The sequence below is a fragment of the Nyctibius grandis genome, chromosome 26 (assembly GCF_013368605.1).
Source record: "Nyctibius grandis isolate bNycGra1 chromosome 26, bNycGra1.pri, whole genome shotgun sequence".
NCBI lineage: Eukaryota > Metazoa > Chordata > Aves > Nyctibiiformes > Nyctibiidae > Nyctibius > Nyctibius grandis.
Window position 1 is genome coordinate 7011889 of NC_090683.1, and position 26372 is coordinate 7038260.

At 52.4% G+C, this 26372-nt stretch overlaps 2 protein-coding genes across 7 annotated transcripts in view; one reads left to right on the forward strand and one right to left on the reverse strand.

The window, feature by feature from the left end:
- Positions 1-72: 72 nt before the first annotated feature.
- Positions 73-16107, reverse strand: CAVIN1 (caveolae associated protein 1). The gene is made up of 2 exons (XM_068418759.1): positions 15488-16107; positions 73-2383 (listed from the first exon to the last, which is right to left on the reverse strand). Exons 1-2 carry the CDS (start codon positions 15905-15907, stop codon positions 1718-1720), a joined length of 1086 nt encoding a protein of 361 aa, XP_068274860.1. The 5' UTR covers positions 15908-16107; the 3' UTR covers positions 73-1717.
- Positions 16108-19015: 2908 nt separating this feature from the next.
- ATP6V0A1 (ATPase H+ transporting V0 subunit a1) overlaps positions 19016-26372 on the forward strand; it is a 29497-nt gene continuing 22140 nt past the window's right edge. Inside the window, exons 1-6 of one of the 6 annotated variants that reach the window (XM_068418752.1) lie at positions 19016-19138; positions 19397-19538; positions 19729-19807; positions 20088-20185; positions 20747-20875; positions 25669-25772. In XM_068418752.1, coding sequence (XP_068274853.1) covers positions 19422-19538; positions 19729-19807; positions 20088-20185; positions 20747-20875; positions 25669-25772 — 527 coding nt within the window. In that variant the 5' untranslated portion in view covers positions 19016-19138; positions 19397-19421. The other 5 variants (XM_068418750.1, XM_068418751.1, XM_068418756.1 and 2 more) reach the window with 5 other exon arrangements.

Sequence of the window (26372 nt, forward strand, 5' to 3'; positions counted from 1 at the left end):
GCCGCCCCACGCCCCGCGGGTCCCGGTTCCCCCCGCGGGTCCCGGCGCCAGGAACGGGCCGCACGCTGGTGGTTTAGAAAAGAGACTTTATTAGTCGCGCTGCTCGCCGGGACGCGCCGCGGGGGCTCGGCCGGGCTCCCGCCGCCCCGGGCCCGGGGGCCGCCTGCCCTCGGCGCCCGCCGCCCCCGACCCCGCCGCTGCGTGGGGAGAAACACCCACGCGAAAACCGCCCGTGGGCCGGGGCCGTGGCACCGGGCCGGGGCCAGGCTGGGTGCGCTGGGCGAGGAGAAGGGAAATAACTCTCGGAGGAAAAGCGCGCTGATACGCGGGGCTGTGCCGGCACCGGCGGCGGGGAGCGCGGGGCGGGCTGGGGGGAGAGCGGCTGCGCCGGCGGGGTGAGCAGGACCGGGCCCCGGCCTCGCCGCCTGCCCCGGGGCCGGCGGTGCTGTGGCAGTGCCCGCAGGCTGCGGTGTGCGGCCCTGGTGCGGGGGACAGCGGGTGAAGCAGCAGAAAGCGGGGACGGGGAGGAAAGCGCGGGGCGTGGGCAGGAGCCTGAGCCGTGCCGGGACCCCCGGAGGAAGCAGGTGCTCAGAAACACTCAAGGTCCGGTGCGGGGCCGGTGTCAGGGCCGCTCCCCGACAGCCGGGAGCCTCACGTGGCGGCAGCACGTCGCGTGGCCCATCGGGAAACAAGGCGCAGCCGGTGGTGGCTGCTCCGGCACCGCTGCGGGCTCGTCCCCTCTCCCTGGGCAGCGAGGCCGTACTTCGCCGCTTGCTGCTGCCATCCCCGCGGGCACGGAGGGGCCAGATCCAGCACCCCACCGCCGCGGTGCTCCCTGCCTCGGCGAGGACTCGCCCGCGGCCGCTGGGCCTCCGGCAGCCGGGTCTGTAACCCGGGCAGGGGAGTGTGCGGCCACGTGCTGCCCGCGCTGCTCCTGCCCGTGGCCCCAGGGCCGTGGCAGCGACGGCCCCAGCGCAGCGGGGAGGAGCAGCGGGCCTGGGCCGGGTGATGCCACGCGGGCACCCGGCAGGGTGGCTTTGGGGCGAAGCCATCCTTGGCATCGCCGCGGTAATCAGTCCTCGGGAGGGCAGAGCGGAGCAGACCCACGTGCGTGCCGCGCGGCTGCCTCAGCTTCGCCCGCGCTCTGCCCGCCAGCAGGCCTGGCTCAGCTCTTCCCTCCCGCGCGCTGGGTGCATCACAGTCCCGCTGCTCCCCGGGAGGGACGGCCAGCTCGGGTCCTGTGAGCTGTTCTGCCGGCGGGGACGGCCGCGCAGCCTGGCACGGGGGGCCGGCGGGCTGCCTGGCAGGAGGCTTCCTTGGCACCGGGTCTTTGCTTACGGAGGACACTTGAGCTTCCCAGGTGTACGGCTGTTATCTTGGCTTTAGCACTCTCCAGCTGGGCCGGGTCCCCGGCGCTCACAGCCCATCTTCAGCTCTGGTGCTCGAAGGCTCTCGGCAGCCTGCGGCAGGAATGGTCTCCGAGGGTGATTTAATAGTGTAAGAAAAACAGTCCCGTGATCCTAACGTTTCTGTGTGCTAAAACTAAAATATAAAATACACCTTGTCCAAGCAGGCAGGGGATTGGCGTCGGCTCTGCGGGGTAGTAAAGATGCATTGTGTACACTTCCCCTGGGGCACCAGGGCGGAGAGAGATCTCGAAACGTGAATGATTACGTGTTCAGCCGTCGTCCACAACCCTTCCGCGCCGCAGCCTGGCCTACTCGCTGTCGCTCTTGTCCACCAGTACCGCGTCGGACTCCTCCGTGATCTCCAGCAGCGTGTGCATCTCGGGGCTCTCCCCACGCAGCAGATCCGAGTTTTCTCCCTCCTCTCCACCGACCTCCGCCAGCTCCGTGGCTTTCACTTCCACCTCACCCTCTCTTATTTTCTTGACGTGGAAGGTGAAGGGTGGCACTTTGTAGACGGCTGTCTTGGACCTGGCATAGATGGTGTGGTCAGGGGTGAAAGACTTCCTCAGCTTGTCCCGAGACGTCTTCATCTTCTCTCTCCTTTCGTTAGTCACAATCTTGGTGCCCAGTTTGTTCATCCTCTTCTCCAGGTTGTGGCGGGTCTTCTCCAGGTTGTGGCGGGTCTTCTCCAGGTTTTCCTTGGTCTTCAGCTTAGTCTTCTCCATCTTCTCCTTTGAGAATGCCTTCTTAAAGTCATCCACTCTTTTCATGCCGCTCCTTTTGATGCGCTCGGCCCGTGACTCTTCAATAATCTCTTCAATCTCCACCTCTTCATCTGAGGAGAGCTGGACGTGGTCCTCCTCTGCATGGTCCTCACCCACGGGCGCCTCCTCGCCCTCGCCTTCCTTCTCCAGCTTCTCACCCTCCTTCAGGGACTTGCTGATGCTCAGTTTAGATGGGAGCTTCACTTCATCCTGCAAGACACAGAGCGGAGCCAGTGAGACACACACCCCAGCCCGGGAGCCAGCCCGCCCGCCCGGCACTGCCGCAGAGCAGCAGCACAGCTGCGATTCCTACGACTCATGGCTAAACGCCCAGGCCTGGGCTCATCCTCCCCTAGCGCACCTGATAAATTACTGTAGAGAGGACCTGCTCTACCCGCAGCAGCTGAGGGCTCTGCTATCCTTAAGCTCGGGTACAGCAGCTCTGCTCACTCCGGGCTGGTTCCAGAGCCATCCGTGACTCCAGCAGTGCAGGAAGAGGCAGAGCAGCGCTGAATCTGGAGACTTTTCCCTTCCTCCTCTGCCCCTGTCACAGTCCTGTCCCCTTCAGTTTCACCTTCATCCCAGGACCTGGCCATCGCACGCCCCCCGCTCCTGCTCCCAGACAAGCCCCTGCCCAGGAGGAGTGCGGGGAACCCACCACAGTGGTGCCCCTTCGCTCCCCAGCGCCTGCCCTGAGCCCTTCCCATCCCCTCCCGCCCACGGCGTTTCAGCTGCCTCCCCACAGGTGGTCTTCCCTCGCTAGGCCCATTGGCCGCCCCCCGGTCTCCGGCCTGGCCAGGGTCCGGCCCGCGGTGGCCCCGGCACAGTGCAGTCCTAGCCGGGCGCCCGGCCACGCCGCCCAGCACGCACACGCTGGCCTGGCCGACCCCGCGCTGCGCTCAGACTTTCCCAAGCCCTGCAGGATCCAGATGTGGGGCTGGGACGTTCCTGGGGATGGAGCAGGCCGCCCTGTTTTTCCCATTTCTCCGCTGGGAAATGTTAGGGACCTTGGCCGAGCCCGTATCTGAAGGCGGAGGAGGCGGCGGCCCCGACTCGCACAGCCAGGTCTGCAAGGTTACGCTGTCCCTCCTCGGGACAGGGGCTGAATTCATTCAGCTTCTCCGCTCTCCCGGGTCAGCCAAGTTGCTGATCCCAGTGGCAGAGGACAAGCATGTGCCCAGGAGAGGGGCACAGGTCTGGAGTGGGATTGGTTTTCATCCGAGCAGCACATAGCGTGCGTCCCGCCTGCAATGAATCACCTCTCAGTTCCCAGGGCAGGCTGGAAATAGCCCGTCACTGTACAAAGCGTCACAGCTGCGGGGCTGCAGCCCACGGCGCCGAAATTCACTGCTGTCCCCAGCTCCTCCTTCCCTCGCACCACTGGGAACTGACATGAGCTTATTGAATACGTGACTCCAGCGCAGCTTCACCTGGGAAAACTTTGGGAGCAATGAAAGTGAGCTCCGCAGAGCGCTGGGCCCGGTGACAGTTAAAACACAGAGTCTGCCAGAGCAGGGGTTTCACCCCGGGTTGTATTCAGAGCAGAACGCTGTGCTGGGCAAAGCTCGTCACCCTCCAGATCACAGCTCAGGTCCCAAATACTTTCTGGAGATTAAGGTGAAGCAGCCAGCATGTGTTTTCTTCATTTAATTAGCCACTTCAAGAGAAAACAATGCACATGCTCTCCAGAGGGTCAGGTCGGTCCAGAACAAATCCCCATCACCGGGAAGGCCGGGATCCTGTTCTGCACAACAACACCTGCTGGAGCAATCCCAGCGACTCGCAGGGACCCTGCCCCGCCGGGCCAAGAACATCAGGAACTCCAGCCACTTCCTTCCCTCGAGTCAACACAATGAGCCAGAACAAAGGCATCCCCCTCGTGCCTGGCACGACTGTCACTGGAAACAGGCCATATCCTGCAAACTCAGATACTTATCAGCCCCTCGTTAGCTCCAGAACATGTGTGTGCAGACAGAAACACCACCTCAAAACCTCCACGTCTGCCACGTAAATAACCGCCTTGCCCCACGTTGCACCAGCAAATCCATCTCCTGACTGATTTTTCTGATGTGGCTCAATGGGCTGCACCAGCAACACGCCCGCCCGACCTCAGCAGCATCCCGCAACTCCTTCCTCACAACTGTGAGGACGTGCCCAGCAGCAGGTCCTGGTACCCGGGACGGCCGGAGCAGCCCCTGTCCGGGTGACGGTGCGGCCGCCGCTTCCCCCCGAGAACAGCCATCGCCCGGCTGTTTGGTCCCAACTCCCACAGGCGGCACTCGTGCAGACCCACACGTGTGCTGTCCCACGCACCGTCCCCGTGGCAGCTGCCCCAGCCCCAGCGGTGCTCAGGGACTGGAGCCTCTGCTCACACCTCTCAGGAGCCACCCTCGTTGCTCAACCACAGAGGCAGAGGGAGCACAGCTATTCCCATCAGGAAGGGCGCCAACAATCCCAACCTCCCCCCTCGAGACTGTTTCCAAGAGCTTTTCTCCAGCTGCGCTTGGGAAACCCTTTGCAGCCTCCACCCGCCCCGTTCCCGCAGGGCCGGGGTGGCCAGGGTGACATGCCCGCTGCAGGCCAGCCGGCCCAGGGCCCCCACAGAGTGCATCTCTCTTCCCTACGCCTGGTGTAACTCCTGCATTTTTTCCCCCTGACTCTTCAATCCGATTGCTTCTCCGAGCCGCAGACAGCCAGCTGGAGGACAGCTGGGGGGTTTTCAGCCCCGTGTGCCACGGGTCACTTTCCAGACCCAAAGCCCACCTGCATCCAGGGTCTGGCTTAGGCACAGGACAGCTGGAGCAAGAGCAGCCACAGCTCCGGCACGGCTTAACGGGGACAAGTCCATGGCTGCGGAGCGTCCCTCGTGTGCAGCTCCCCACCCGCACCCAGGCACGGCCCCGGTGCCGGCAGGGTCTCCCCCTCCCCGCTGCAGAGGCGTTTCTCCCCCGGGACGGGCAGAACGTGCCTGCGGACACAGCCAGCTGCCTGCGGCGGAGGACAATGGGGCTGGAACAATGAGGAACCATCCCGGGTCTAGGGGTGGCTGCTACACAAATCCCCGCTCTGGGCGAGGCACTGTGATCACTTTATTTCGCTCATGACTCACCCAGATGAGGCACATTTTTAACAGCAGGCATTCCAGCTACTCTATTTTTACTGGGAAAACACTGACCCTTGAAGCGGGCGAGTCCAAAACCCCGGCTCTCGGCATCCCTGCCTGCTGGGGTGCCCAAACCCAGGTTCCCAGTTAGCAGATGCAAACCAGTTCTGTTCTCTAAGACAGCCTGGATCCAGCTGGCACAAAGACAGCGGCTAAACAAGATTTCTCAGAAAATTTTTATACCAGCAGAAGAAAAATCTTGCCCTGCTCTGCGCCCACAGCAGAGCTACGCCCAGGACAGGCGTGTGCTGGGACCGAGCTCGCTGCCATCCGATGCACGTCACGTGCAGGTTCAGCTCCGACCCAAGTTCTGTGTTTCTTTTACCCACTTCACTGTGCCACCCCCAGCCCGTTTCACCGTCTGACGTGTACAGCAGTGCTGTCCTGCAGAGCGCGTGGGCACCTGGAGGGGCCCCGTGCCCGCACCCCGCGGCGGAGGCAGCTGGCTGCCAGCTGACGGGCGCTGGGCCGCTCTGTGTTCCTCCTCCTTCAAACAGCTCAGAGCTGTTGGATCTGCCGGGCAGACCTCTGCCTCGCTCCACTAAGTGGGCTTCTTATCTGGGGTTGTTTTCGAGCCGAGTTCCCTCGCAGTGAGTCACCCGGCAGCCCCCACGGCCATGGACACGCCGCCTGGTTGCTACAACACATGTAAACACTTCCCCTGGCGTATAAAAGGCCAACGAGACACAAAGCTGAGCTGCATTCCCAGCCCAGCAGAGCCCTTCGAGCACCGCAGGATCACCAGCAAACCTGGGGAACGTTCCCACAACGCGAGAAGGGCTCCGGGACGGCTCTTCGAGAGGGTCTTACGGTCAGCGTGTAAAAAAGAGAGTCCCAGCACTGCCAGCCACTCCGAGCTCCAGTTTGAAGGTTTAATGGAGGGTTTTTCACACGCGCATGCTAATCACATCTGCAATTCATTTCGGTCAGTTATTTTTACACAACTGCAACAGCACAAACAGTCGAGGTTGGTTGACATGCAGCCGTAGCATGCAGCACACGACCAGCTCCCATCCCCAGGCTCTGCTGTGACCAAAAAGGGCCAACCCTGGCTGCTGCCGGGTGAGCCGGCGCTTGCTGCACCTCCTGCCCCACGCCAGCCCCTGCTCAGCGCACCCAGGGCAGGTCAGGCAAGCTCTGGCCTGGGGGAGGATTGAAAGCATCTGGGCAGAAGACAGCCCTCCAGGTCAGATGAGCCCCGCCAGAGAACAGGGAGTTCTGCACTCCCATTGCCACGATAACCGTTTGCTCTGCCAGTCCTCAGAGGATGCCTCTCTGCGCTGACCTCCCGTCAGTGTCACGGGAAGGAGGATTCAGTTATTGAGTAACAGCAACACACCTGACAAGCACCCGCAGCCGAGCAGAGCCCAGGGATACCAGGACGCCCTGTGCAGGCAAGAGGAGGGCTGTGCTTCCCTCTCCAGTGCCTTGTTGGAACGGGCTCTTCCTGTGGAGGTTATAATTGCTCTCAGACTCTCCTGCTGTTTCACAACAAACTGCCTTTTTAAAAATCTTGTCACTCGCCTTGCAAAGGAGACTTTTCCCTGGCAGCTTCCCCCAGACACTCCGATTCCCGGGCTGAGCTCCCCTTCGCCCAGCTCCCGGGGCAGCCCCATCCACTGGCCAACGTGGCCGTTCCCACGGGCCAGCGCGGCACACGCCGCTGCGTGACCACCCAAGGGCTGGCAGCCGGAGCTGGGGGTGTTTGCTCCAGCAGCCACACAATAAGAGGAAGGCGGACAGGGCCCTGTGCTGTTACCAGCGGCCTGTGTGGCACGAGATAAGCGTTAGACAAACCGCAGTTAAAGTCTCCAGCAGCCCCAGTCTGGGTGCAGCAGCCGAGCCCCAGCGAACAGCACCGGGAGCTGCCGCCCAACAGAACCGGGTGCTGCAGGGCCGACCCGAGACAACTCTAGTTTTACATCACACAGTTTGTGCTCTCTGCCTTTTACCTGTTTAAAACAACAACTTCAGCCCATTTCACAAACACTTATGAACTAAACCTTACAAGACGCCTGGGGAGGCAGGTGTCACCAGGTCTGCATTTCAGAGGGAGAAACTGAGGCTCAGAAAACAGGTAGGATTTGCCCAGTCACAGCAGGCACCAGCAGAGCCAACTGCTCCGGGCTGCTCGCCCTTCATGCAAGTTCCTCCCTCCCAGACTGCAGAGGTAGCGCACGACAAGTCCCGTAACGCCTGAGAGAAAATCCCAGCTCCTCACCCCCCATTGCGACTAGGGCAGCAGCAAGCAGCAAGCAGATTAGTCAACGAGCGGAGGCATTTCTGCCAACAGAAAGGTCAGCCTGGCAGGCCTGGAGGCTCGCAGCAGCCACAAGCAGGCGGAGAGGCAAAGGCTCTGCAACCAGCAGCTTTCAGGGTTTCAGAAGAGGTTCAAAGCCATCTTCAGGGCGTGCTGCTGCTGAGGCCCTGAACCGCTGCCTCCTCGCGTGTCTTCTGCTGATTTGGGCCGTGGCACTTTCTGCGGCGCGGGCAGAGGGAACCGCTCCTGGAGACGGCTCAGAGGGCAGTCCCCGGCGAAGACTCAAAGCGCACACTCGGGATCTTCTCGGGCTAAGATGAGGAAAACTGCGTTTCAATGGCCGGCGGAAAGGAAGCACAATGGAAAAACTTACCTGTCCCCGCTGGGAGTCTGACCAGGAGCATCGCCGACAGAGTCATCCGGATTAGCGTGAGAACAGGCAGAGAGAAAAGGCACAAGGGGATGGTTTAGTGCAGGGAGAAGCCAGGTAGCAACATCTGACAGAAAAGACAGTCAGCAAAGGTTTATTAGAAGGAAGAGTGTCCTCCTCTAATTCACGGCAGGTCCCAGGAGATGCAGAATCCCTTCTACGGTTTCAGGCACGTTTACACTGAACACTGCCACAGGGCCAGATTCTGCTCTCTTTTCACACTGCTGTTCACAGAGCGATCTGATGTCAGCTGTTCTGGAGATATCGCCGATTCCTGGGGGGCAGCTGAAAGCAGAGTTTGCTTGTATGGGTAAGATGATGAGAAGATAGTGATTTTAAACCCCTTCGTTTATTAATTCAAATACAGAAGCTGGAGAGAGCGAAACGGCCAGGGGTGATCCCAGAACTCCATCCGCTGGTTTTGCCAGCACACTGCCCATACCCCACACCAACGCTGGGCAACACCCAGCAGCTGACAGATGCCTATGCCCAGTGCCGCAGCAAACACGCTCACCACAAAATCAAAACCTCTCTCTTCTGCTAAACACACCCTGCGGACGGGGGGTGGCTGCTCAGCAGCATATAAAATTAACCCCTCCATATGCACTAGGCATGGCCTCGACTCTTAGGTTCCAAAGGTTGGACAGATTTTATCTCCCATAGTGCCAAGAGGTCCATAAAAAGAGAAGCCTTGAGTCCTTAGAGAGAAGACTACTGAATCCTGCAGTAAGAAGTCGCCAGAGAATAGCCCTGAGACAAAGGAAAAGATCTAAAATATGAGGGGGAAAAGCAAAATAGGTTGGGATTAGGTAAATGTTAAAGGGATAAGACAGTTCGTTCTCAAGTAATATCTCCCTGACTAGCAGAAGCCCTTCTACCCTCTGTAATTTTGTGTATTGTGCAATCCTCTTGGCACATTTTTCTACCAGGCGTGTCTAGTTCCTCTGAGTCCTGGAAGCTACGTCCTAAAGGCTGCGTCTTCTTCACTAGCTGGTGAGAATGGGCGCAGGGCGCAGGCACCGGAGCTGGTTCAAACCTGGTGGTGAACGGCAAGGGAGGAACGGCGTGGGGAGAGGAGGAGGCTGTGCTTGGAAAAGCGCTTTTGCCTAAGAGTGAGTCAGAAGAAAGGCAGGGCTGTAGGAAACAGAGAAGTAAATAGATTGCAGAGTGGAAAGGCTTTATATTTTTTTTCCCTCTGACAGCAGAAAAAAGTTTTGCTCCTATTCTCAGTCTGTTTGTACAACTGGCTTCACTCTCAGAACTGCTCCTCCCGGATAAACCTGTCTCCGCTGATTAATAACTCCAGAGCTATTTCTGAACAGCAAACCAGTAAAGATGGAGCTTGCATTACAGATGATTTGCAGATAGATCTGTGCTGATACTGACATTTGCAACCTCACATAAAGCTATAGACTAAACATCCTGAGACTTTTTATTCTAAATATTTGATTTTCCTTCACTGACACTGAGCATCTCTGTTTCTGATCTTTGTCTTATCTTGCAGCTGGACAGTGGACCCACAATTCTTCAGGTACTTTCTAAGTTGTAGAAGATCTTGCGGAATCAAGAGGACAGCACTGTCCAAACAGGACAAAAGAGGGCTAAGCGTGTTGCCGAAAAGCTCAGGAGTCATTGCCGTGCTTTACACGGGTCACAGACACAGCCCGTGTGCAGTGGCCCCGCTGGCATCCCACACACATCGTGACCAGTGCTCAGAGCCACTGCTGATGGGCACGAGAGAGGCCTGAGAGAGGAATGTGTGATCAGAAGGAATATCACCTTTGGTTTTATTTTCATGAGCCATTAATTGTCTGATCTAACCCTATCCTGACTGGCCAAACAGCTTCTGGCCCTTTGCTCCGAGACAATTTATTGCTGCACAGCTCAGCATGTACCTGTAATGCTGAAAGGATTTCGGTGAAACACCCAGTCCTGGCACTAACTGCTCATAAATAATACCTGAGCAATGAAATATTAATGCAGTTGATTCCAGGCTGCAACAGAGAAATCCACGTTCTAGAGCTGCCCTTTGGTAGAAAGACTGATAATGTGCACTAAGAAAAATCCTGGAAGTGAGAGCTATTAACAGCCTGAAATTTTTTTAAGGTTCACTCTCCTGTGAATTATTATCTCAAGACTCTTATAATTCAGAAATGTGCAGAGAATATGAAGAATTCTTTGCACATCTGGATATTAACACGGTTCTATAATAAAATAGAAATTTTATTTTAATTTCTATTTATTCTTTAACGTTTGTAGCCGGGCAAGCTCCACCGAATCCAAGGCACGTAACCCCCACAGGCTGTCCTTTGGGACTGCAGATCGCGCTGGCTCTCCTGAACACTCTGCTGTCATTAGGCTCACCAGGTTTTTGCTTCAGAATGATTAATTTGAAACAAACCCATAGCTCAGGGCAGCCGACACGCTGCTTGGGAGGTGGAGAGCGGCCGCAGCCCGGGGCAGTGGGTGCGGCGGCTGCGGTGCGTGGGTTTGTACGCCCTGTGCTCCCTGCCCCATGCTTCGCGTCAGCCCCTCCAGCTCGTGGTCTTTTCCACGCTCTCCTCGGAGGAGCACAGACCTAAAAATGAGGCGGTTCAGGTCTGGCCTCCGAATCTGTCGCGTTAACGTGTGGGTTTGAAACTCATCCCTCCTCCCCGCGATCGACAATCGTGTTGCTCTCGCCCGTATAAGGCCCCCTCAAGGCACAAAAGCCGAGCTGTGCTATTTATATTTCCTTGTCCAGCCCAACCTACCCTACACATTGTACGGCTGAGGCTCATGCTCTGCCCTGCTCTCGTAACCGCCCGGCCCTTCCCAGAGAGACTCCACGTCTCCCGAGGCTCTGAGCGGCCGCTGGAGTCACCTGGGGAGCAGAGGAGCCCCGCGGGAGCCCCCCAGCCTGCCGGCGTGGGAGCAGCCCCTCCGCACACCTTCCACAAAGGCCGCTCTCTTTCCAGCAAACAACGCTGCCCATCACGAGCCAGACTTCCCTCGAGCTCGGCGCCCACAGGAGCCTCAAAATAAAAGGACCCGCACACTCTAGAAATGCAATACTCAGTATGTGTGCTGAGTGCTGCGTTTGTCTGGCTGTAAGAAGATCGGGGCTTTGACATTTGCAGGAATAAGTTTAATTGTTTAAAAATGTTTGGAGGAAAAATGCCGTGCTCACGTAAGTGCTGACACGTGCCGTTCTGCAGACAATGTGGCACGCTGCCTGGCTTTAGAGCAGCAGCTTTTTGCATGGGACATCCATTATTTAATCATGGACTGTAGCAACCAGCCCCGGGTTCTTGTGTCCTAACACCAGGAGATGTGGGATGAAGTCACTTTAGTTTGTTTTTATTAAGCAACCACTCTAACCAGCTTTGTTGGTGTCCTAATTCCTCTGCAAGGCAGGAGCCCAGGACAGAGGGCACAACGGAAGCCCCGAGGAGCTCTGCTCCCGCGGGCTGCCAGCGAGTGCAGGTCGTCATCTGACATCAGACCTTTTCGGAAGGCAAGTCCCGGTGACGGGAAGAGCACTGACCTGCTGTTCACACAGCAGCTTGTCAGCAGTCCCTCACCTTTGCTTTGGGGGGATCATTTTCAAAACACAACGATGTGGTAATGGGGAGGTGGGTTGGTTTTTCCAAATTTTATTCTCCAGAGTCGGTCTAATTCCCTATGTTAAGTCAGTACAAAAACTCTTACCTCGGCAGAAATCAGACCAGCTCCTGGCAAAACCAGGTAAAAGTGTATTTGAGAGAGGGAGCAAGTGAGAGAGCACCCGCAGGTACATAGTGACTGTGGGTAACGGCCCGTAAACACTCCGCTCAGTGCCTCGCCCTTGGCGGGCCCCAGGGGAAGGGATCCTCAGTCCCGCACTCTCTCCCCCAGATTCTGAAGCTCCGCAGGCAGACGTGCTCCGGGCTCGCCTCCGCAGGCCAGGCTTTCCCTGAGTAAAATCTGATTTTGATTTCCTCCTAATCTAACAGCCAGCAAAGCACAACTCCCGCACGGAGTTTGACCTCTCCTCCCAAGGTGCCAAAAGGTGTTATTTGCGCTCCTGAAATAGTCCCTCCACAGCCGCTGGGGACTCAGCACTAAACGCTGGGAGAAAAACCAAACACCTATAACTGGTAAAGAGCTGATTTATCTTCACCTCCTTTTATCTCTTCGTGCCGCAGAATCCTGAAATATGAAACCCCTTCAGAGCACGACCACTGTTTTACTCAGCTATCTTGCTTGAAAATAGCCACCGCTGGGTTTATGTAATATTTTACGTCTCTTAAGATGAGTTTATTTCTTGTTCTCCAAAAGAAAAGGCTGATAAATCTTTGCATTTTTAGCCGTAGCAACTGAAAATGCAGCTGCACAGAAAAGTTAATCACGGCTCTCTGAAGGCAGCTTTTTCTGAGTTAGAAAGTAGTAATACTGTTGCTCACGATCACAGAATTAATTACATTATCAAGAAAGTATCTAACATAAACTTTGATAGGTTGTGGGTCTTCAGAACTGAAACACTGAATCAGAAACGAGTTATTTTGTAATTTTTTTTTTTTAATGATAGACGCAGTTCGGAAAACAGTGAATTTCCCTCATTTAAACTCCCAGGGTAGAGCCCACCATAAAGTTTTGGTTTTACAGACTCCTGATAATTTTTTTTTTAATTTCATTATTAGTAATACTGAAACACAAAAGGATATTAGTAAATGGGTAATCCAGCGGGAATCAACAAGGCTTCTTGCAACCAACAGCGTTGTTCAGTATCAGTAACGCAGCTGAATATCATCCTGGATTCAATAAATACCTTTGCAATGTACACACAAATATCACGTCCTTCTGTAGAGGGTTTTATTCCTTCAATGCGTTAGCATGGTCTGTTGTGCATAATCCCAGACAAAGCACTGCTGTTGTCACTGATGGGCCTAGAATCACTGACTCTGATAAAATATTCATATGAATAAATCGGGACATAAAATCGTAACCTGATGTTTTTGCAAATCCGCTGTGCAGCCCCCCCCGTCCGCCTGCGTCAGGGATTTCGAAGAACGGCATCTCCGTACTTACAAGCTCTAAAACCCCTACCCCTCCCAGGGAAACACAAAGCAGAATAAAACCCCCAAAGCCAAAAGCAAAACTTCTGAGATCCCCCCAAATGTTAAACTTCTTCAGAACAAAAGCTCTCCACAAATAACAGACTCCTCTATACAACAGGTTATTTTTCCTTACTCCAAGCCACACAATTGAGGTTTCTGTACAATGAAAATTACATGGTGATGTCTTTACGGGCTGCAATCTACAGAATAATGCAACTATTAAGCAACGCTATTTTCTACATGAAAAATAATAATTAATGTAGCTCTGAGTCTGCAGATTGATATAATTTAGAAACATTCTCTGTTGAGCAAAAATCTACATTTCCATCGTATGCAGGAAAGAGTGGTTACACTACTGCAGAGGACTGCAAAAACATAGCCCATCCTTCCAGAGGATTCCCCGTGGGCCATGTTTGGTCATCAAATCCTCATTGTAGGGTCTGTCTTTGCCACAACAATGCAGCACAACATTACTATCGATAAAAGTATTTGTTACTCAGGCACATTAATATTATTATTGCCTATTTCTTTCTATTATTCAAACATCAAAAACTCATCGTGGATTTTGGTTTTCAGTTTAAGCACCAAGTTAAGAGACAATCAAGAGTTTCTGCTCCCAGAGAGGCCTTCACTCGCCTCAGCAGTGCCCGCTGCAAGCCCTCACGCCTGCCGCCACCCCTTCGCCCCCCAGAACGGGGCCCTCTGGGGCCAGCTCTGCTCGGGACTCCTGCAGGATCTCCACGAGGGCACGAAAGGCCCCCCCTGCCCATGAAGCCAACCTGGAGAATTTCTCACTTGTGCTCTCTGGCCTCACAGTCAAACCACACTAAATTCCCTGCTGGGAAATTGTTCTGAATTGCAAATAATTCATTTTTCCCCCCCTAATATCTGCATGATTCACAAAATCCTGCCGTAGTCACTTGTCAGCTGATTCACTCAGAGGCTGTTCTGTCCTCATTACATCAGCAAGAGTGTTGCCCCTCATTTCCTCTAGAAGCAGGATCGCTTTTTATATTCAAAGAGAAACTCCACTCCCTATTCCTAAGCAGCAGCAAACCAGAACAAACAGCTCACAAAACGCATCTGCCGATGTTCAGGATGCTTCCAAAGGACCCAGAAGGTTGACAACGTCCTACCTCTTTCTGTAACCCACACGGAATGTTACGTTCAAACAATTCACTCATTTTGTGATGTTTGTTGCTTCTGCAGTACGCCTAGAGCTCTATTTTATTGCTCCATGGATAGATCCATCCTCTCCCAAAAGCCTGATATAAATATATGTACATAACTGGTTGGGTTGCCTGTATGATCTGAACAGGCACGAGTATCTCAGCCTTTCAGGCATGATAAAACTACAAATGCTTAAGCTCTGAATCAGAGTTACACAGGCCCCCGTACTTGTGAGATTCCTGACCCTATTATGATCAGCTCTCCCTCCAAACCCTGTAGTAAGACGTTCTTTCCTTTTTTTTTCTGTTTTTCTTCTCTCTCTTCCTTTGATCAGCACTGGATGCTTCTCTATTTGTCCCTGACGCTGTCTATTATTAACCCAGAGGCTTCTAACTGAATCATTAACTATTTCACTCACTTTTCTTCTGTGGCCCAACATTAGTGTTTGCCCTGCTAAGGAAGACTAACTCCAGCCAGGAAAACGGGCAGAAGCATATTCCTCTCTTTCTTCTTGTTTAATATTAAAGGAAAAATCCAACACTTAGCTCAGGGGTTGAACACCAAGCAAACCAAAGCTGTGATCGAAACCAGACAACTAGAAGATTCAAGACTCGCAGGTTGCAAAAAAAGAAGGTGGAAATCTGCACAAACGCAAGGGCCGAGGCAGAGCCGAGGACTAACGAGCTCAAGGATCTGTTCTGTATTTTCTCTGATGTCTCTGTCTGTCCTAGTCAGTGAGATTAACCCTGATGCTGGGGTTACTGTCTCTTGTTGTTACCAGATGCATGTCACAAATCTGAAATATTATCGCTCTCCACGTAGCAATACACATGTTGCCTCCCAGTAGAAAATACACGGGCAGACGGATTTACAGTGCCCCCTTCCAGAACCCAGCGTGTTATTGATCTTTCTTTAGTTAAGCAGTGAAATGAGGTTATTTTGATACTTTTGGTCCACTGCAATGAGTGCTTAGGGCCATTCTATCATCGTTAAAATTCCTGTTAAATATAGCAACTCTATCAAGCCCTGTCTTAGATCACACATAGACAATGTTAAGTCATGAATGAGAGAGCTACTTCGGACCCGCCTCAGCGTGGACTGCCAGACAGTCAGGGGAGTCTGGGAGAGTAACGGGCCGTGCCGTGTGAGAGAACCCTTAGCAGAGACAACACCCACTAACAGCACATAAAGAAGTCATGAAATAGCTCCTTACCTGGTAGATCATGACTTTGAAGTTCCTGCGCTTCAGGAGCTCCGCTTCGTTGGCCTCCAGCTTCTTGATCTGCCCAGCTTGCTTCTCCAGGTTCTGCCGGACGGTTTTCACGTTGACGCTCACCTTGCGCACTTTCTCCAGCATCTTGTTCACGGTGTTGCTGGTGGTGGTGTGTGCCTTGGTCAGCTTGGTGAGCTCTCCTTGGATGCTGGTCACTGCGCTGTCCATCTCTTGCTGTCTCTCCTCCAGCTGTGTTTGGGTCAGCTGGATCTGATCCACTGCTCCAATGATCTTGTCCAGAAGGGTCAGCACCATCACACCATTGATCTGGTCTGATTTGATGGGCTCGTCAGGCACTTGCTCCTCAGAGGCCTCAGAAGCAGTTGGTGGTTCGATAATTTGCAGAGTAGTATCCTCCATGATCGCTTGGGAGTCCTGGCTAGCAGAGCCCGGAGACGCTGTCACTACAGGGAGAGAGAGGAGGGAGAACTAAACCCGAGCCTCAGCTAAACTCTGCGCTGGGAGACACGCCAGAAATGGAGAGCACAGTGTGTGGATGTCTGTGCTGAAATTCAAATGGCACAGCTCTGCAAAGCCGTCCAGTGAAACTGCCCTGCAAAATTTTCCAGGCTTGCAGGTCATTGGCTGACTCCACCTCAGCTATATAAAAGGAGCCCGCTGCCAAATGCCTGATGACCCACCCTTTCTGAAATGATTAAAATAGTTGGAGGGGAGGCGATGGCTTTGCCTGCAAACACAGGCACAGATCAGCAAGGAATGCAGAGCTCTGGAACTGCAACCGCCGCGTCTTTACCATAAGTCTAAAGGCACTACAAGTAACGAGAGGAAAAAACAAAAACCTTGAGTAAAGGGCTCAGGAAGCCGAGCCCATCTGGGCACAGCTGTATACATTAAAGGAGGGCTGGTTTAAAGAACTGCACATGTTAAAGTTCAGCTGGAAAAGTCAGATCTTTTGCCAATAGGGAGCTTTTTTCCAGGACTAGGAGAGCCTGATTTTCAACGCTTTAACTTTGCATGGAGTAGTTATGGCACTTAACTTCTGGATCACAAATGCACACTCCCATGTGCGTGAATGTACACGTGATATAGACAGTGTGCACCACGCCTCTACGCAGATTTAACACAGAAAGAAGTATAATTCACCCCTGAAGTGAAGCAGCCGGCCGCTCCCACCTAAAAGCAGCTATCCCAGCTCTGCAATCCTCTACCCATCGACAAATCTAGTCACCAGACTTTTAAATGCAGGACATGCTTCAGCATGTGCCTTGCAAAAATGTACTTGTAAGCAATGCCCAAATACCTTGTCTTACATAAGGCTTTACTGTGAAAAAAAAAAACCTCATTGTTTCAGAACTCAGTACAGTACATATTGCTTTGGAAAACATGAGGAAGAAATAATCCTTATTTTGCTAACTTGTAACCTCAGTGTTGACACAAAGCAACGCACGGAGTCTTGTATAGCGTTGGCAGAAGGTGATGCCCCGTGGAGCCATCATCAGCTCGCTGCCTTAGAAGGCACTCTGGAGGTGCTACCAAGGACTGGCTGCAACGACCCAGCAGGACCAAGCACAGGACCGTGGAGCAGGAGAATTCAGATCTTGAGGGTGCCCCTGGGTGAGACCCTCTGCACTGCCCCCGGTGTGGGCTCAGCCGAAGGAAATCAAGCTCCCACGGAGAGAAGCGCTGTGCTGGGGCAGCAGAAAGCCCGTCCAGGCCCCGCTGAAGGGCTGTGGGCAGACTGGGAAGGCTGCAGTTTCCCTCCTGTCCTGTAGCCTTGACAACAAGCAATTCATTCTCAGCACATCCTGCCTCCCAGCAGGGTCGAGCCCACCCTTGCAATCTGCCACAGGCTGTCAAATAAAACGAATGCCCCGCAGCACTCGGTTCCTCACAGCCTACCACAGGGCAGCGCTGAAGAAATGCTTAATTCCAGGCACACAAGCTGGGAAACCCGCGACGCACAGACAGATGCACAGGGGCATTGTTTAGTGATGAATGCTCACAGCAGTCAGCACTTTCCGTGCCCGTGTTCTCTGCCATGTGACAGCTCGCTTTTTACTGCTGCTGTACCCGCCCTGCGCCATTGATCTAGATTCGGTTTCCCTGTGCATCAGTAAATTGTGCTGTGCGGCTTCCACAATAGGTATTAGGTCATGTATTAAAAATAGGTTGCTTTTCTATACCCTGTTTTTTCCTGGAGGGACCTTTTTCCTGAGGATTTATTTCCAGTGTTTGCTGCTGATGAGTCAGTTCCATGAAAAAAATCCTCCCTCCAGCCAGACAGCGCTGAGGCTCTGCAGTTGTCTCTCTCTGGGGATATCTGCCTCACAGTGGATTTCCACAGATATCTGCTGCGAAGTTTCACGCGCAGGACAGGACGCAGGCAGACCCGTGCTCTCTTTCTGGGTCTGCCATCTATTCCACGTGTGACTTCAAGGCAATCTCTGCGCCTTCATTTCCCCACTTGGGAATAATTTTTAAAAATCAGACTGAGTAGGTCAATCTAGATCGAATCAGACAGAACAACCGAACAGGAATTTGTATTTGTTCTTGATACTCAGTCGAAGAGATGAAGTGCCACACTCAGCTGCGCACGCAGCAATCACACCCCAAGCTGAAATGCGATGAGTAATTTTCTATGTCAGGACTCACTTCATTTCAGCCATTTTCTGCCGTGGGGACATACCAGGAAGAGCCAATAGGTGGCAAACGGCAGCCTCCCCTGCGGAGCGTCACACAGGACACCGGCATCTGCCTCAGTCTCTTCTAGTGCGAACAATTCACAGAATCACAGAATCGGTTTGGTTGGGAAGGACCTTTAAGATCATCGAGTCCAACCGTTAACACTACCAAGTCCACCACTACACCTCCATACCCACGGGTGGGCCTTCGGGCTGCTGGAGGGAACTCCTCTACCGACACGTGCTTGTACGACACCCGGATTTAACCCCAAAGACGTGTTTTGTGCCCTCTTGGGCCCCGTAACCCCACTGACTTCAACAAGGACACCCGTCCTGTGGGCCGGCTGCACTGAGGAGGCAGCGCAGCCGCGGCGCGAGGCCAGGGCACCCCACGGCGCCGAGGTGAGGGCGCGGGGCTCGCCCGGGCCGCTCGGCCCCACGCTGAGGAGCCGGCGGAAGCGTCCGGCCAGGAACGGGCCAGCCAGGCCCCCCCCGCCACCGCCCCGGCCGGGCACGGGGGAGCCAGGAGCGCCCCGGGGCTGGGGGAGCCCCCCAGCACCGTACCTGCGGCCGCCGCTGCTCCCCGCCGCCACCTCGCGCAGCCGAGGGCCGGGACCCGCCGGCGAGGGCAGGCCGCGCCCTCGCGCCTCGGCCATGCTGGCAGTGACGTCACTTCCGGCGTCACGGCGCCACCAGTGGCGTCAGGGCGGGCAGGTGACGTCACCAGCCCCTCCGGAAGAGCGGGCGCGGCGCCGGCCCGGTGGGGCGGGGTGACAGGGCCGGCCCCGCCCCCTCCCGCCGCCGTCACTTCCGGCGCGGGCTCAGCCCAGGCGCGCCGTCGCTAGGAGAGGTGCCCGCGTGACGCCGTCCCGCGTGCACGGTGACGTCAGGGGCGGGAGCGCCGCGAATCAGCTGGGGACGGCGCTGCGGGCCCGGGCGGCTGCGGCAGGTGACGGGGCGGGATGGGGCCGGGGCCGGGGCCGGGGCCGGGGCCGGGATCGGGATCGGGATCGGGATCGGGATCGGGATCGGGATCGGGCTGGGGCTGGGGATGGGGCTGGGGCCTGCGGGCCGGCCGCCCTCCCGCCAGGCAGCGGGAGCCGGCGCCGTGAGGGGGCGGCGGGGAGGCCCCGGCGGCCCGGCCGGCCCCTGCCCCGGCCCGGTCCCGCGCCCGGCCGGGCTCCGTCCTTACGGCCTTTCTCCTCAGAGGCCGCGGCGGGGCCGGCGCCGCCATGGGGGAGCTGTTCCGCAGCGAGGAGATGACCCTGGCCCAGCTCTTCCTCCAGTCCGAGGCCGCGTACTGCTGTGTCAGCGAGCTGGGCGAGCTGGGGAAGGTCCAGTTCCGCGACGTGAGTACCCCGCGGGGAGCGCCCCGGGCGCCGGGCCGGCGGCTGCCGGCACGCCCGGGCCCGTCGCGGCGGTGCCGCCAGAGCAGAGGCCGCGGGGGCCCGGCGACAGCCGCCCCCCGCTCCCGGGGTGGCTCCGGCCCCGAGGCCTTCGGCCGCGGCTGTCGCTGAGGAGACGCGTCTCTCTCTGCAGCTGAACCCGGACGTGAACGTGTTCCAGCGTAAATTCGTTAACGAAGTCAGGAGGTGTGAAGAAATGGACCGAAAGCTGCGTACGTTTCTCTCTGGGTTTCGCTGTGGGTCTGTGGCTTTTACAGCAAAAATCAACACGAGGCAGTGCTAGAAAACAGAGCGCTGGCCGGAGGGGCGCAGGCCGCCCTTCCTCTGTGTGCCGGGCAGTCACGCTGCCTCCAGGGGTTCGCTTCCCGCCTGAAGGATAACCTTCACCAAGAGGAGGTGACAGAATTCACAGCTGCTGATCGGGCGAGGTGGAGGTTACGGTTTGACATTGAAGTATCTTTTTAGTTAACATTAACAATGCTGTCTCTCCAGGGTTTGTTGAGAAGGAGATTAAAAAGGCAAATATTCCGATCATGGACACTGGTGAAAACCCGGAGGTGCCTTTTCCACGTGACATGATTGACTTGGAGGTAATGATGTGTGTTAATACCCGAGTAGTGTTTGACTGTAGATGAAAACAGGGGAAATTCGCTCCGTGGGTCGACACCCCCTGAATTCAGTGGCAAAGGTGCATTAAGCACAGTCCCCAGCCGTCACGTGAAATGCCAGCTCTGCTGGCCCCCATCAGCCTGATTCTGATCCACGAGCACTGTTTTGCTTGTGCATTTATCCAAGTGCAGGTAGAAGTGAAAGTACTTAAAAGAAATTTCAACCATCTAAATGAATGAAAAGCTGTTGGCACGGCATCATTTGTGGTGGGTCTGTGTCAAAGCTAATGAGGTTTTTTTAATGATTTGAAGAACACTACATAAATCCAGTCTAGAAAAGACTGGCTGAGTAGGAAAAGTTTCAAGTTGCCTGAAGAGACTGTCACACGGCTGGGTCTGTGTGCCATAGCAGACTGGAGACGCGTCTGTATTTGCATGGGGATGTAAAGCATCTCAGTTGCTTTCTTGTTTTAGTAGACTTAACAGCCCTTATTTATGGAATTGCTTTAAGTCCTTTTTCCTTCTCCTTTTCACATCTTGCAGGCAAACTTTGAGAAAATTGAAAACGAACTTAAAGAGATCAACACAAACCAGGAAGCTCTGAAGAGAAACTTCTTGGAGCTGACAGAATTAAAATTCATACTGCGTAAAACTCAGCAATTTTTTGATGAGGTCAGAATACCGGGGGTGGGTTAACACTTGGGGAGCTGGTTCTTCTCCTACAAATTACCATTTTTATTCTCAAATATATTTTAGTTGCTGTTTTGGACAGCAGGGTCATTTTTCCGCTTTGCTTAAGAAAGCTGCTCAAATTATTTTCCATTTTTCATGCAGTACACATAGCTACCCATGATTTACCTCTTACGGTGTTGGTTGATTTTTTTTTTTTCTTTAGTTAAGCAATGGTTTGTCTAAAAGTTGTGTAAAATAACTCAGGTGCTAGTAGTTTTTAAAGTACATCAACGGACCAAAAATTTGGCGCTGCAGTGAGCACCTTCTTCAGTGGGTAAGAGTTTCTTGGGTACATGTGCACATAAACAGTCATGCCTCACTTACACAGAGGAATTACAACCAAGCTTAATTTCTCCTCAGCCTTTGAAATATATAGAGATTACTCATTAGGGTCATAATACAAAGTCCACTGAAGTAATAGATTATTTATTTATTTATTTATTTGAGCCTTTGATCAAAGCCTGAGGTTTTCAGAGGTAAATCCTGGAGCAAAGCTGCCATTTAAAATCTTCAGTGTTTTTTCAAACACCAGCTAGGCCAGAAACTGGCAGCTCTTTCCCTGGGCCTGAGAAGAGCTTCTCTGATGTCGTTTGTGATGCAGACATGCAGCCTGCATGGGAGGAGGCGTAGTCCTTTGTTGTAAAGCTCAAGTATCTCGAAGTCTGGGGAGTTTTCTCAAAGAGCTCCTGTGTTATGATTTTTAGAACGGTAAGGACGTGTTTTTGCTGAGTACGTGTCCTGTTTCCTCTAACCCAAGGATTTGATCAAAGAGTTCGTAACGGAAATGGCTTCTGGCCTTTACAAAGGCTGTGACCAAGGAGAGCTGGGCTCCTGCAAACTTCAGCCCCTTTATCTAACGGTTTGGTGTTTGGTTTTTGGCACAGGATGCCGCCTCTCCAGGCACTAAGGTTGTTCCCGTGCCAGCACGAGTTTTAGTCACTGCTGATCTAGATACTGCTGCTAGTGTGATCAGTTGGTTGGTCATGGGGTTGGGTTCAGTACAAAACAACCTTGTCTTCGAGTGTTGAACGTTCACTTACAAGTGTCTTCTTGGACACACGTTAACCTTATGGTCTATTACTGAGCTGCGTTAAGGTGCCACTGCCTGTTCTGAGTATGGAGTAAAACCAAGCACAGCTACTGCTGTGCGCTTTTTTATTAATTACTCTCCTCTCTGGTGGGAGCTGCCTACTGCTTTTGTCCAAGTGCAGTATGATCATACTAAATTTAAAGGTCAACATCAGTTTTCTACTGAAACAATCTGTGTCAGGCCACCCACAAAAGCGAACTCGTGTCAGACTTAAATGAACACGGAAAGTTTAGGTATGTTCCCACTCCTGCTGATTGATAACTGTTTTCTGTGACAATAAAACAAAATACAACAAATAAAATGTACTGCTGTATCTAAAAGCAAGCTGAACAGCTCGTGTGTGAAGTTCAGTAAAATGTAGGTGTTAAAAATTTGACACTGTTTCAGTTCACACTGTAAAGAGCAAACAGCTGTGCCTGAGAGCTCCCGGCTGGGCCGGGGCTGTGCACTCTGCTTGTCAGCCCCACGGAGCGAGCGCTCCATTTCTTCGTGCTGCCCTTTGCACAGTGCCTTCAACACTTGAAGACTCCGATAACTTGTGATTAAGATTGTGTTATTCATAGTAACGAGTTGCACAAGAAATGGCTTGCTAATGAAAGTACTCGATCCTTGGCATTTGCTCTGCTGGGGGAGGGAGGATGGCAAAATCTTATGGCGGTTCTAGTCAAAGCAGCCATTTCTTGTCCCAACATACCATGTTGATGATTATGCTCCTTTTCTCAGTCTTCTTGTCTTTGCTTATGAAGAACAGTTTGAGCTGGAGAGATTTCTCTGAAAGTTTTGCCTAGAGTGTGAGCGTAAAAGAAGACTGGAAAAGTAACGGTTAATGGCATGCAGTCCCCTGTCTCTCTTTCCTCTAACTCTTCTCCCCATCTGCTTTTTTCTGTTTGTTTTGCATCTGTCATTTCTGTCTGGGCACTGGGTTAATAAGTTAGGGGGTGAAATGAATCCTTTTTAGTTCTTGTGAAAATTGATTTTTGTTTTCTTCGTGAACTGGAAGGGGCTTGAATTGTATGGCGTTGCGTGCAGCGATCCAGAGCTGTTAGAGAGCAGAACTATAATCAAGAGTAGGGAAAAGGAACCTTTTTTTCAGGCCTTGAGATTAAAGGTGCTGAACTGAGTGAACAATAAGCAATTTAAAGATGTTTAATAAGGAAGGGTCTGCGTTCTAATTACTGATGTGCAAATGCTTGGGGTTTTTCAATCCTGAACAACCTGTTGTAGTAAAGAATACTTCACAGTAACTCTGATGTTCCCCTCGCTGCTGCTGAAAACTCTTATTCAAACTAAATTTCCTGGAGTCTTGTTTTTCTGCATTGTAGCTGGATAGCTCTCTCATTCCACATAGTCTCTCAATGTTTTATTTCTGTTAAATCTTACAACACTGCTTTAGTCACCCTTCCAGAACCAGAGCTGATGGTGCTGTGCTGCTTCCTTTCTAGAAAGGGCGTGATCATCAAATCAAAGTAGTTGAGAGGTGAATTTAAACAACATAGGGTTTTGTTACGCAAATAAACCTTACGTAAGAAAGTTCTTCTTTAGCAAAACTGGTCTAATCCAAATTTATTCTAAGCTGCTTTGTTTTGTAATTTCAACCCCTCTAAGCAGGACTTGTCTTTGTTTTATAGTGTCCTGAATAAAGGACGCATAGCCCAAAAGGGGCAGATGTAATATTAAACATTTGTAAGAATTACTCTCTCAAGTGAGGCGGATCCCAAGTTTTCACATGTGCTATCCCTTTTTTTATGTTTCATATGCTAAAAGTGTGGTCCATCTCACAAAATTACCACAGAGAGTTCCTTGATTACTGATAAATACAATACAAGCCTCTAAAAATTGTAACTTTCTTCTTGTTTTTCAACATCCTGACATCTAGCTATCAAACAATCACTGGTGTGTTTGCTCTGTATCTTTTGGTTTGGGGTACTAAACTTTCTTATTTCGGTTGTGTTCTCTATGAAGCAAAATTTTCATTCAGTTTTGGATGTTGCAACAAGTTGCCTTAAAGTTGAAAGGATCAGAAGTTCTCCCTGTTGGCTTTCCAGCCTAAATTAAGGGCTCCCTTACTTTTGTAACACCTGTAAGCTAAAGCAAGTGTGTGTACAAACGACCGAGCTTCATTCGATGTCAGCCTTGCAAAAGCTTTTCTTGTATATGGTAAATACTTTTATTTGACACACAAGTAAAATGTTGTGGTGTGTTTCACTAAAATTATGACGCAACTATTGCACAAGTGAAACGATGGCTGAGCATTAAACTTGCTGTGTGCTTTTGCAAGGCTGCGCTCTGTGTGTGCATGCATTTAGGGTCAAACTCTACCTTCAGGTGTATTTTAGCAAGTTCCCTTGATAGCTCTGCGGGGAAGACCTCCTGTGTGCCACAGAGGGTAGACTTTGGCCCTCTGTTTGTGCTAAGGAACTGTAATTTGTGTCATTTCATTATATAAGCTGCAGAGGTAGAGATAACTGTGACATGGGATTGAACCAAGCATGAAGATGATGCACAAAAGGATGTGATTTGAGCGTCCTTCCTGACCTGAATTGCTGACACTTACAAGCTGTATTCCCAAGAATCTTAGCCTGCAAATGAGTTGCAGTGAAGGACAGTATAAATCCACGTCCTGTTTTAATGCCTGGCTAGTCAAAAAATGAGCAGCATCGTCAGACTGCCCTAAGCAATGCATCTTATGTGTCTGGCGATAATAAATATAGTGAATACGATAAATCTCTTGAATAATTAATAGATTTAATCAGTAAGCACGTTTTTAAGACGGAAGTGTTGTTTGTGGAGGGAGAACTTTGTAAAGCCAGTAAAGAAAATTACCATCCAGTACTTCCAGGTTTTGTTACTGATTCTGACCCTGTATCTCCGCTGATGTGGCAAGTAACATGGAATCAATAAAACCATCATCACCAAATTCCAAAATGGATGAGGTATTGCCTTTGCTTTGGAGCGTGGCAGAAGGCTGACACGTGTAGGGTGTGCAGGTCTTGCATGACTGGCGGGAGGGTTCCAACCTTGTGAGGCTGCCCTAAGGTCAGTTAAACTGTCTGTGGAAGACTTACCTGAGCATCGCTCTTCTGTTGGGTAGAACAAGGCTCCCAGGCTACTTTACATGCAAGTACGATTGCCCAGACACCTCTTGGAAACACCTTTTGCATCTTCAATATGCAAAAATGCACAAGTAGTGCAAGAGGGAATCAGCATCTGCTGTCACATTTTTCTCCATTTAAGATCTAGGGAAAGATGAGAGTAAGGTGTGTCGCTCTGTTTTGTGCCATTAAAAAAATGGTTCTTGGGAACATCACTTGTATTTAAAACTTGATAAATTTTTTTGAATTCTGCCTTTCTTCAGACTTATATATCCCACAGCCCCTTTGTTCTGTTGCAGCAATCTTCAGACCTTTCTTGTATGGAAGCTTTGCTGAGCCATTCCACTTCTCCTCTTGTTTTTCTCCTTCCTTGTGTGTTTCTTGCTGTCTTTTCTATCATCTAGTTCCTCTTTCTGCTGTCTTATGTTCGTACTGTCTTTTTTTTTCTTTTTTTAATTTTTTTTTTGTCTCCCCCAAACTAACTCCTGGTTCCTGGTTCCCTGCATGCCACTAACTAGTTTCATTAGATATTAATTGATTTGTGAATTCAGGCTGAATTGCATCATCAGCAGATGGCGGATCCAGACCTGTTGGAGGAATCCTCTTCACTCCTGGAACCAAGCGAGATGGGAAGAGGTGCCCCGCTACGACTTGGGTAAGGGCAGTTTGTGCGTGCTGCTGTCCTGTGTTAGGGCTGCTGGCTTACGGTCACTCCGCAGCGATTTGAGCACAGTTGTGGAACTTTCCAGACTGGCACATCAACCAGATGAAGCCTGATCTAAAACCAGCTGTTGGTCTCTGGTTTTGTCCCACCTACATTAACTCCCCAGTTCATGTTGTGCTTCGCACATTTCTCTCTGCACTGGTTTGTTCCTGGTAAATCTGTTCCGGTTGCTTTTTCAGACCTTCTGAGCTCTCACAGCTTTGATGAAACTAGTAACTACTGTGGGCACATAATAGTCTGAAAAATCTGTATAGTTCTTTATCCTCTTCGTTTGCTGCTTCCAGGCTCTCTCTGTATGTGTGTAACTCTTTACCTGGGCGTAGGGGTTTGAACCAGTGAGGTCTTCTGAGGCACGTGCCTAGAACATAGTCAGTGCTAGCCGTGACTGCTGTAATCCTTGCCATGTAACGTACCAGGAACCTATTGAAATGAAGACTAGGAGACATGGAAACTGTGTGCTCACAGTGATTTATTTATGGTTTTTAATAGACAATTTCATTCTGGTAAAAGGCACAGCTCTTGCTGTAGTGC